The following is a 12,061-nucleotide window of genomic DNA, read 5'->3' on the forward strand; positions in this document are numbered from 1 at the left end:
GCTTATTTGCTGCTCCCTCCCTACAGAAGGAAGGTTTGAGTCTTCCGGACTGCTGCGGGAATGGCTGGGAGGGGTCTGGTGAGCTGAAAGGGGCTTTTGGGAGGGGTAGAAATGTAAGGCCAGGGTCTGCCATCCAAGACCCAAAGCATAAAGAAAGGAAGAGGGGGGAGCAGTGAACTGGGAGAAGAGCCCCCCCCCCCCCGTGCTCCGAGTTCACTCACTCCGTTTCCTGGGCCAGAAAGAGCTGCTTTGTGCAAAACAAAGAAGTCCCCAAAGAAAGAAGAGCCGGGGAATGAAGCCCCCCCCCCACACACACACAGGAGACGTGACTAGGAAAGGGACCTTCTAGCCCCTTTAGACTGGGGAGAGGGGGCTGATGGGTCAAGGCTGAGGAGGGGCAGGAGATTTGGGGGGGGTGCCCTCCTCCTCTTCTGCCCTTCCTGCTTCTTGCCAGCCTGGCCCCAGCAGGGCTGCCTTCCCTCATCAGGTTCCTAAGATATGCAGCCATCTCCTTGGAAATAGGTGAGGGAGGTGCCCCCTCTCTACTTCACTTTGTCATTCCTCTCTAGAAATCCTGGTCCTCTGAGTTGTGGGCTGCTTTTCTCCCACCCTCCAGGCTTCCCACGATTATGAAGCAGAGTTGCGGGCTGTCTTCAGGGTTAGCAGTGCCATGTGCTGGATGGAAGAAGAGAGATGTGGTCCTCATCCAGCACGCCTAGGAGACATTGAAGCGGATCGTGCTGTTCAGATGACAGGCTCTTAGAATGTATCACTTGCTGAGAAGTGAAGTTATCTTATTCAGCCAGTCATCGAGTAAGCAGGACTCAACAACTTTACCTACTTTTAAAAAGCAAGTCTTTTTATTGATATACTTCTAGTAAAATATGTGTAAGTGCAGATTATCAAGTCTTTAACACTTCTATCAAAACTCTTGTCAAAGTACAATGTATGTATTTACAATGTCTGAAGTAAAAGCAAGCAAGTCTTACATACTATTCAGTTTCAAAATCCAACTTCTAAAATATAACAGTCAAATTATTTTGATTCAGTTCAAAGTATCTAATTCATAAAGTCTAGAGTAATGTATTTAAGCCATACATACCAGTCAGCCTTTTCTTGAGAGCCTTTGGAAGGTTCTGATTCTCTGGGCTTACTGTGGCTGTATTTATACTGTTTCAGACTCATTAAGAGTGTTGATTTTACCATCAGGAGGGATATCTTCCTCCCCACTTTCAGATAACATGAGCAGTGCAATAATGTCTTAGTTGCAGCTGTTCAGGTTATTAGCTTCTCCCCATGACCAAATATGGGCTTCCTTTCCTTTCAGTCTATTTTGCTTAAAGTATAAACAATCATTTCTGAGCTCCATGATCACTCCATATGCTCAATTTTCATACTATTCTCATCTTCAGTACAATACGCATTAAACGAGACTATTTAGAAATCTACAATATATAACTATATAAATCATAAAACACAATTATTGCTCACATTGTAACATGTAACCATCTGGTCTGTAGGAAACATAGCCTTCAGCAAGGTTATAGAAAGCAAGAAGCTTACTGCACTTATAGCCTTGAGGTCTTTGAGTAGACCTTCTCAAGGTCTGGGGATAGCAGGACTTTTCTGCTCTTGAGATATGAGCAGCTGGCAGCTGAATCAGGAAGGACCGTGATACTCTCTACTTGTACATTTCAGGATTCATTCCCGCAAAATATTTAACATGTTACAAAAATTCAAAAACATAACTTTGTTACATTTATTAAGCTGTAGATTTCAATTTTCTTTGTTCAGTTTTTACGTTGTGTTCAAGCTCTACATGGAATTCTGCACATGTACACAAAATACCATAATTATGTCAGAGACCGTGATACTCTCTCCTTGTACATTTCCGGATTCATTCCCGCAAAATATTTAACATGTGACAAAAATTCAAAAACATAACTTTGTTACATTTATTAAGCTGTAGATTTCAATTTCTTTGTTCAGTTTGTACGTTGTGTTCAAGCTCTACATGGAATTAATTCTGCACATGTACACAAAATACCATAATTATGTCAGAGACCGTTACAGTTCTGTGTGAGACCCCAGTCTTAGAACTGACTGCAGAGTATATTCAGTGCTTCCTCCTTGTGTAGAGAAACCCCTGGAATATGCTCTGGTAGTGGGCTTCTAAAAGAAGTTGCATTTACATCTTGTCTGTCAGAACTGGGAAGTCTGTATAAAGCATAGATCTTATGAGAAGACATTAGTTTTGTTAGAACAATTGAGTTCTCAATGTCACCATATTCAAACATGGTAAGATCCATACCTTTATAATCCTTAGATTAAGGGCCTTCATCACATGTTTAGGATGAAGCATTGTACAGACAGTTATTCCAGACAATCAGTCTCAGAAAGACAGACTGTGTGGTATATCTCTCTATGAGAGTTCTCCAGACTTAGTGACAAGTATAAATGATTGTTCCTAATTCACGCAAGAATCAGGTTCCTAATTCACGCAAGAATTAGGCTGCCAAGGTTTTACATCTTTGGTAGATGGAGGAAGTCCATAGGTCAATAGGTTTAGACCATCAGGAACTTCTCTAACCTGTAGTCAGATAAAGGTCTCTATTTATATCTTTTCAGAGCCTTTTTCTTGGAGATGTGCTGGAATTAAGCTAGGAGCTTATGTATTTCCAGTCACCTATGGTTCCAGTATCCTTTGGATAAAGCATTCTGTAAATAAACACTAGTAACTTAGCCAGTAGTTCTTAAGCAGTACTGTGAAATTGACTGCCATCTGCAGTGGTCAGAGGATATGACCTTGTCTATCATTCCTAGTCAAGCTGGATAATTGGCAGTATGTTTTGCCTAACCAGATGAGCACAACTTTAGTTGTGACCTTCAGCTGTGACAGCTGTATGCAGACAAGAACACTGACTATATCAGAGGCATAGCTTCTATAGCTAAATACAATTAAATAAGTATTCTTACACTTTGCAATGAATAACACAACTTCTTTTTAACACATTTCTTTCCTTAGGAAGCCTAACGGGACATGTTTTCATATCAAAATCCTGTTTATATGTAGTTGCCTGTGACAAATGTTCAAGGATCCTCTTTTTAATAGGTCCAATACTGGATCCTATATATAATAATAATAAACCACCAGGGCATAGAAGGCAATAAACCGTAGAAGGGCATAGAAGGCAATATATTAATCTAATATATTGGCCATAGGGTAGATTCTCTCTCGGATGCTTAGGATGAAAAGACCTGAAATGCCATAATGCATTGCGATCGGTTGGTTTCTTATATACCCTGACTGCCAATTTATGTAGTGCATTACGGTATACCAAAGTATCTAGAAAAGATATACAGTTGGTATCACTGGTACCCATAAATCTAATTGAAGAACATGCATTCAACCATTCCAAAAAACTATCAAAATTAATATCTGCTGAAAAAATGAAAATCAGATCACCTATAAATAAGATCATCTATTTTTGTCATTTGGCATTTGAAGGGTAAACAGTTTGATAGAAGGGACACAGAGGATTCTGAGGCAAAAGGAGGCATTTTTCATACTCCTTTTTAATACAATAAAACCCAACGGTCTGAACTTAGAAAATGACCTTTCCTGTTTCATTTAATTTAGGTAGAAAACGATAGCTAGACTAACAGTCATGCTATAATTTGTGAAATTAGATAGAATACGGTAGGTTACCAGAGAACGCGCAGGCAGAGATTAACTTGCCGGCACCTGGTTGATATTTAGTAAGTTGAGAGAGGGAACGTTTATTGCCACACTACAGAGTATCCTCCGTGGAACCAGTGAACTACCTCCATTACCTCACCTCCATTTGTGATGACTATGACTGCAAAAGGGAACTCATATAAGGCTCACTTCACCCTGAGCATCACATCTTAGATTTTCTCCCTTAGATCCTTCATGAAGTGGACACAGCAAACAGGAATCCCCTCTTTTTGCTTGGGGCAAAACACCAACAACAATAATACTCCTCCATCCACGAGACTAGGTACATATAAGCTTCCAGAAAAAAAAAACAGAGAGGACAGTGTAATAACAGCCAAGGCAAGGGAGAAACGGTTTCTCTAAAAAGTGCCAACTGGGCTCCAATAAAAATTGGCAAAGTGGACTTTAGTCCACAAAACTTTATGCTGGACTAGAACACATCAGTCTTTCAAGGTGCCACAAGACTCCTCTTTGTTTTTATTTCTCTCTTCTCATCATACATCATAAGTATAGCTCTAGACATGAAGATGCCCCATCTGGAATGCTGTTTTTAATGTCCTAACTTTTAAATTCAAGTGTGGGGTTAGGGGCAGTTGATGCTATTGTTGACTTCTGGGTGGATGGTGGCAGATTACAGGTTAAGAACGACTGGACTGATGCCTTCCATTCCTGGCTCACGGGGCCTGGAGGCCATGTCATGGTTGGTCACCTGCCACAGGATTGCTAAGAATGCTGCCACATTACTTCTTTGTCACAGCCATTATTGCCCTTTTTAATGGGCTGCTGAAAGAGTGTAGGACAGCAGTTAGCAACACCAGAGCAAATACCAGCATGCTAGCAGGGTTATGGGCTTTGCCTTCCTGCATGTCATATTTTTGAATGTCTTTAACAAGCCACCCTGTTTTGCTGTAGTCCCCATTAATTTTTTACTTTGTAAGAGTGCGCTATATCTAGTGAGTCACTAGCATACACCCATGTTTTGCTGTAATTGCATTAATGTTGTAACATGTTTTTCATTTAGAAAGAACTTTGTTAAAGCTCCCATCCATCCCTTTATTAGGGATGTGTTCTAAGTTTCATCGGCATGACGCTTGAACTGTGAATAACCTTGGAAAAATTATGACTAATTTCAGCTTGCTTTTGGTTTACTTTATATAATAGTTCTACAATTTATTCTAATGTCTCTCAAGATTTGAGTTACCAGTCTGAACTAGACCTACCCTCCAATGGGTTTGTAATGCTTGTATTTCAGGTCCTGATCAACACACAGGCCCCTGAACCTCACACTTGAACACATCAAGTGTTATGGGGAGGGGCTGTAGTTCAATGATAGAGCATCTGCTTGGCATACAGAAGGTCCCAGGTTCAATCCCCGGCATCTCCATTTAAAGGGACTAGGCAAGCAGGTGATGTGAAAGACCTCTACCTGAGACCCTGGAGAGCTGCTGCCGGTCTGAGTAGACAATACTGCCTTTGATGGACCAAGGGTCTGATTCAGTATAAGGCAGCTTCATGTGTTCAACTATCCTTATGACGAACTGAGCAGAGACAGATAGCAAAATTACGTGATTACTTGGGAAAAAAATCTGTGAGTATGAGCTTTGTAATAATTGGATTTCTTTGATAATACATGGTATTGTGACAGCTGCACCAATTTACATTGTATATGTTTAACATAGGATTGGATATGGGGCTGAAGACTGTGAAACAGCCGTCCCCCCCTCTTCTTTTTCCCATTTCACTTCATTGATGGGATTATTCTGGATGATACCAATTTTTGGATCATTCTAAGAACTGTGTTTGTTAATCACGAAGAAGACTTTACACCAAGAAGACTAGATTGTTGCATAGAGACTGCATCATACATGCTTTGTATATACTGTACATATTAATATTTATGTTTGTAATGTCATGTAATGTATCCCATGTTATGTTGTTAATATATGTTTAGCATTTATAAGATTTTTGCAATTTTGAATTTATTTCTCCTGTGCTGATTTTCTAACGTATATGGTACAGGCACGGAGGTGCCTCCTTTTTGAGATTGTAACTACCTGGAGGTTGGCAACCCTATGTCCTTCCCACCAGGAGCAGTGCACAGACCAGGAGAGACTGGACTGGACTTGAGCCGGGCCACCATCAGAGATGCCCAAGGGGCTCAACGAGGCTACTGTGGAGTAACTCTGCACAGTGTTGCGCCCCTATGCTGTTCAGCAATCTCAGAAAATGGGACGGTGGAAAGGGGGAGGATTGTGCCTTTTCCCCCTTATGTGGAGTAGCCCAACTCTTTAGCCTACCCTCACAGTGACTCAGGGTTACACACACACATCTAAAAAAGCCTGGTATGTAATATAGTGACATGATATTGCAAACCAAGAGTGGCCCTTTGGTTCTGATCCATCGTGTTTCTCCATTCTCTTTTGTTTCCCTTTTTGCACATTGCTGTCTGTCCCTTCCCCGTCCCTTGTAGGGAGAAGCTCCTCTTCATAGCCAAGTGAATAAAGGGATCTCTACTCACCCAATAGAGGTGACCCAATAGAAAGGGAAGGAGATGGAAGAGCAGGACCCAGAAGGACCTGGACCTGGCAAGAGAGCAAGAAAAGGCTCCCAGCCCATCCAAGCTGGGAGCGGTGTCAAATTCTGGGAGAGAGCTGTGCCAGAGATCTGGGATCAGGAGCCCCTGAACTCAGACGTTCGTTGTCAGCGCTTCCGGCAGTTCCGCTACTGTGAAGTCGATGGGCCCCGAAAGGTTTGCAGCCAGCTCCATGGACTTTGCAACCACTGGCTGAAGCCGGAGGCTCACAGCAAGAAGCAGATCCTGGACCTGGTGATCCTGGAGCAGTTCCTGACCATCCTGCCCCAGGAAATGCAGCGCTGGGTCAGAGGATGCGGGCCGGAGACCAGTTCCCAGGCGGTGGCCCTGGCCGAAGGCTTCCTCCTCAGTCAGGCAGAGGAGAAGAGGCAGGCAGAACAGGTGAGGGCTTTTCTTTCCAGGTATTCCGGTTCACGCAACAACACTGGCCTCCTAAAGCTTCCCTTCCTGATATTTGGCCAAGTGTTAATCATCCAAACGGGAGGTTTGACAACCTGCTTCAGCAGCTGCTACTTCTAGGAAATTTCTTATCCCTCCAGATAATTCCCCAGGGTTGAAAGAAATCCCTGCCAGATCTGCTGATAGAAAGGTGTAGAGTATGGGAGTGGTACTGGGTCTGTTCCTTGGTGTCTTTCCACTCCATCCCTTACCTGTTCCCCTCATTGCTGTTTCAGAGGAGGGGTCCATCTGTGAAAATGGAAGCTACATTCTGTGAGGCGGAAAGAGCTTCACTGGAGGAAAGGCAGCGAGCCCAGTCCCAGGAGCGTGCCCAAGATGCCCTGTCACGCAGTAAGGACTCCTTGTGCCTGGATGGGTTTGGGGCATCCAGTGAATTTGATGGGTGGAGACTTCTGCTCAAGGGTAAAAAAGAAATGCTTTTCCACCCAACTTGTGGCACGCAATGTTCAGTAATTTTGATGCCTGTTAAAGACGGTTAAGAGCCCCATGGCACAGAGTGGTAAGCTGCAGTACTGCAGTCCAAGCTCTGCTCACGGAAGTTGGTTTCAGGTAGCTGGCTCAAGGTTGGCTCTGCCTTCCATCCTTCCGAAGTTGGTAAAATGAGTACCCAGCTTGCTGGGGGTAAAGGGAAGATGACTGGGGAAGGCACTGGCAAACCACCCCGTAAACAAAGTCTGCCTAGAAAACGTCGAGATGTGACGTCACCCCGTGGGTCAGGAATGACCCGGTGCTTGCACAGGGGACTTTTACCTTTTTAAAAGAGGGTTAGACAAATTCTTGGAGGCAATTCCTCACATTGTTTACTGTAAACACATCTCGCCCCTGACCCGGATGGCCCAGGCTAGCCTGATCTCGTCAGATCTCAGAAGCTAAGCAGGGTCAGCCCTGGTTAGTGGATGGGAGACCACCAAGGAATACCAGGGTTGCTGTGCAGAGGAAGGCACTGGCAAACCACCTCTGTTTGTCTCTTGCCATGAAAACCCCCAAAAGCGGTCACCGGCTGCAACTTTTTCCCCCCTATAAAATTTTTATTATTTTCACAATATTTTACTGTCAGGAACTTTTCAACAACACATTCATTTCATAGACAATACAAAAGAAAACTTTAACAGCGTTGTCAAAAAGCATAATCATATAATAATATAAAGATATTCAAATAAAAGACTTCCCCTCATCTTCCTCCATCTTGCTATAAATTTATCTATTCTTTTGTATAGAAATTCTAATCCAAAAAAATAGATCTTAACTTGATTACTAAATTAATTCTAAATTATTTAGTTCAATACAGTTAATAAGTGTTTATTATTAATTTCATGTATAGTAACAGATTTTATTTCAAAACCATTCTTAAAGTAAAAGGATTAGATCAATAATTACAAAATTCACTAGTCATCATTTAAATCCCTGTTTAGCCCTCCGTTTCTCTCTATCACCCATAAACTGCATGCTTCCTTTTTATTTTATTCTTGCTGTGAGTTTTTGTTTTTCCAACACGTCTGTTATTTTTAAAGTCCGGTCTTTTTTGTCCAGGTGTCAAGGCCAACTCCTTTTTCTCCTCTTTTTGTTGTTGTTGTTGCTCATGGTTAGAACCAACTTGATCTTTTTCATGGTTTTTCAGAAACTCTTCCACGTCTTCCTGTGAGGAGATAGTAAAACTTTTTTTAAAATTATTTTTATTATTTTCTACAATTCAACAAAAATAAACATATCTCAACAGTATATTCAGTTGTAACTACTTGTAACAAAAAAAAGCTCATTGCTATTACTGAGAATATGTTATCTATAGTATTCAATGCTATCGGTTATATATGACTTCCCCGCATCTTCTTCAGTCACTAATTCTACTGGTTAACACTTTTGCATTTCAAATTAATTTCTAATCCTTATTTTCTCTCATACAGACTTGCTTTAAGCTATCTATACTACTTCTATAAGCAATTTCAAGTCCTACATAGTTATAATATTATCATCATTGTCTCTATATAACATTCTGTTACTCTATAATGAAGGGATTAGATCAATACATAAACCAATTTTTCCATTTAAAAATTCATCAAAGTAAATCCACCGTGCCTCCCTTACACCCCAAAAATAAGCATCATCTTAGCCATTATCTTGTTTTGGGAGGGGATCTGCCAGTCCTTCTTTATTTCCCAATCCCCACCCCCCATTTTTCAGTATAGTAGCTGCAATTCTGGCCTCTGAAAATGTAAAAGAAGATCCCAGTGATTGTATCCATTGGCTTCTTGTTAAAATTTCCAGCTGCTTCTTGGTAAGCTCCTTCGTCATGTCTCCCTCCATCGCTGGCTGCCAGGAAGTGTTTTCTTGGGATAATAATGTTCCTCCTGTCAGCAGTAACTCAGACAAGTAGATTGTAGAGGTATTGAATTCTCTCATGTTGCTCTCTCTCATTGCCAGCTGGTCATTTGCAGCTACCTCTTTAACAATAAATTGTTCTAGTTATTTCCAGATTATTATCACCATTTCCACATAGCATTCAATCGCCATCTCCTTAGTAGAACCTTTTATTTCCATTGACATAATTGTTGTCGTATCTTGGGTCTTCATATCGTGGATCTCCTCAATAATTGTATCCAGTTTTCCATTAATTGATTTAAATAGGATATTCATCATCTCAGCTAGTTGAAATACTTGATGTGAGAGCGCTTGTTGTTTTTCAAAGACTAAATCTTGTTGCACTGCAAACATGTCCATTTGTTTGAGTAACATCTCTTCCATCCTCTTGTTTGACATATCTGCTTGTATTCTTATATAGAAGCAGGCTTTGTAATTTTCAAGATATCCTCAATTACGCTTCAAAGCGGCACAGATAAAGAAAAGGAAGTAGACAGGAAACTGCAGTATCATAGACCCTGCGTCATCTCCTCTCGGTGGTTAAGTGGTAGGAACGATTTGATGGTTACACCGGGGAGATTCACTTCAAGTCTTCCAATCTGCCCTCTCTTTTCGATGGTAACGAAGCCCTTCTTATGATCTTCCGGTCTTAAGAGGCAACGTGGCTGGACTGATTGAATCAGAGAGAACCGGAAGTGGGGGGGAAGGTTTTCGTCTCCCTCCCTCCCCTCAAAACATTTAATTAGTAGTTATAAAGTCATTCAAAAGTCCCTTTTATTGCGTCTACTCACTGATCAAGTTGATAAGGTCTTAGTCGGTTCATTTAATGGCATTTGTTTATTTAAAAAGTCTCGTTACGCTGAGCAGGGTCTCGCCGGTTTTCGTAGGCGTTTTTATCGTCATTCAGTTCTTCTCAATCAAGATAAAGGCAAAAAGTGTCTTTTTACTCACTCTTGACTTCCAAAGGTGAGGCTTCTTTTTCTTTTCATAGATTTTTGATGTTAATGTATAGAGGAGGTCAAAGCCTAAATCCAAAGAGTCGTCTGTGGCAAAGGTAGCCCCTGTGTGCCGGCGGGGACAGCTTCCAAATCTCCGAGAGGCTTAATAAAAGCTCTCTCAGAGAATATGGGAGACCAACCGCTCTTGAAGGCTGCAGGGGAATTTCCTGCTTCCCGATCCACTATTTAGGACCAGGTTGGGGTGCTTTTTGCACTCTAAACGACTCTTGGTGTCTCTTGGGAGCCCCCAAGAAACAATGGCGCTCGGACCAAACGCTCTACAGGAAGTCCCTGTGAGGAGATAGTAAATCTGACCTCTTTGTAGGTAAGAATAAGTCCCTGTGGAAAGATCCAGCAAAATCTTATTCCATTCTTCTTCAATGTCCCAGTAAATTCTTTGTATATGTTTCTCTTCATCATCAAATGTCGCGGAATGTCCTTTAGAATTATGAGTGGATTTCCGTTCACTGACAAAGGCTTATCATAAAAAGTTTACATAATATAATCTTTCATCCTGATATCATAGAAGGAAATCATAATATCTTTTGCCTTTGTTTTCTCCAATCTGGTGGGTAAAGGGATTCTATATACTTTGTTTATTGCAAGGTCCAGATCTTGTTCATTTATGTGAATCAGGTCAGCCAATGATTTTATGATAGTTCTTCTGGTACCTCCTATCTCTTCAGGAAAATTGCGAAAACGTACATTCGATTGTCTTAATTTTAACTCCATAATAGCTAGTTGGTCCATGGCATTTTCTTGTTGGGAATGCATAGCTTGGATTTGATTACCTTGAAGTAACTGTTTATTTTTAATGTCTTTTTGTTCTTCAGATGCCTTTTTAATTGAAATATCCATTTTTCCCATATCGGTTTTCATTGTAGAAACTTGAGATTTCATATTTGTAATATCACTTGCCAAAATGTCCAATTTCTGGCTAGTCTGGTTAGTGGTTTGAGTTAAACTAGTCAATATGCTGGTTAACTGAGCCAGATATTGAGATATTTGCTCATATTGTTTAGTAAAGGCATCAGTGTGTTTAGCTAGCATTTCGTGTATTTTCTCATTGACCTTTCCCATGTTTATTTCTGAAAATAGTTCTAACAATTCATCAATATCAGAGAAGTGCTGTTTTAAATATGTTGGCTGGAGTCAAAACCTTGTAACAGTTTCCTATTCATCAATTTTATAGTTCCCGGGGTTAAATAGCCACAAATTGTTCTCTGTGTTGTAAAACAATTAGTATAGTTGTAAAAAGCCTTCAAATTTTACTGACACTCTGCTCGGCTGTAAAAGAGGGGGTGAGCTGGGTGTTGTTAATTCGCGGGCCGTCCATCGCCTCCTCTCGTTCCAGGTGGTAGGAATATTTTACCCATTGCACAAGGAAGACGGACTTCCGGCCCTACGATTTCCTGTAGAGTCTTTCCCCTTTAGTCTCGATGGTTTTAGTTGGTAAAGCAGCAAGAATGTTTACGTGGCAGAAAAGGCTTCTTGAATCGGAAAGACAGCTCCATAGGAATTTATCCCATTCGCTCCCACCCCTTTTAACACCTCGGCATCTAATTGAGCCTAATTACCCAGGAAATGTTCTGGCGATGACTTTTCCCTTCTTGCCCACGGGATCGGCATCAAAACCTCCTGGGGGCTTAAAAAAGCTCCCTCGGAGAGTTCTGGAGATCAAACTGCATAAGTGGCTGCAGGGAATTTCCTGCTTCCCTAGTCCACTGTTTAGGACCGGGTTGGGGTGCTATTTGGTACCCCAATTTGAACATTTCTTGGATTTTCCCTGGAAAGTCCAGGAAACATGGTGCTCAGTCTAGCTGCCCCTGCTTGAAGTCCCATAAGTCGGCTGCGACTTGACGGCACTTTACACACACACACAAACACATCTCACCTTTTTTCCATTAGATGGACTCA

General features: G+C 41.5%; 2 protein-coding genes across 2 annotated transcripts in view; one reads left to right on the plus strand and one right to left on the minus strand.

Moving 5' to 3' along the window:
- LOC130493464 (zinc finger protein 396-like) overlaps positions 1–12,061 on the minus strand; it is a 166,491-nt gene that overhangs the window by 96,863 nt on the left and 57,567 nt on the right. The window lies entirely within an intron of this gene.
- LOC130491468 (zinc finger protein 709-like) overlaps positions 1–12,061 on the plus strand; it is a 36,476-nt gene that overhangs the window by 15,783 nt on the left and 8,632 nt on the right. Inside the window, exon 2 of the mRNA XM_056865216.1 lies at positions 7,007–7,193. Within this exon, the coding sequence (XP_056721194.1) occupies positions 7,007–7,193 (187 nt within the window). The remainder of the gene's footprint in view (positions 1–7,006; positions 7,194–12,061) is intronic.

Source organism: Euleptes europaea, chromosome 1, assembly GCF_029931775.1.
Source record: "Euleptes europaea isolate rEulEur1 chromosome 1, rEulEur1.hap1, whole genome shotgun sequence".
NCBI classification, from domain to species: Eukaryota; Metazoa; Chordata; class Lepidosauria; order Squamata; family Sphaerodactylidae; genus Euleptes; species Euleptes europaea.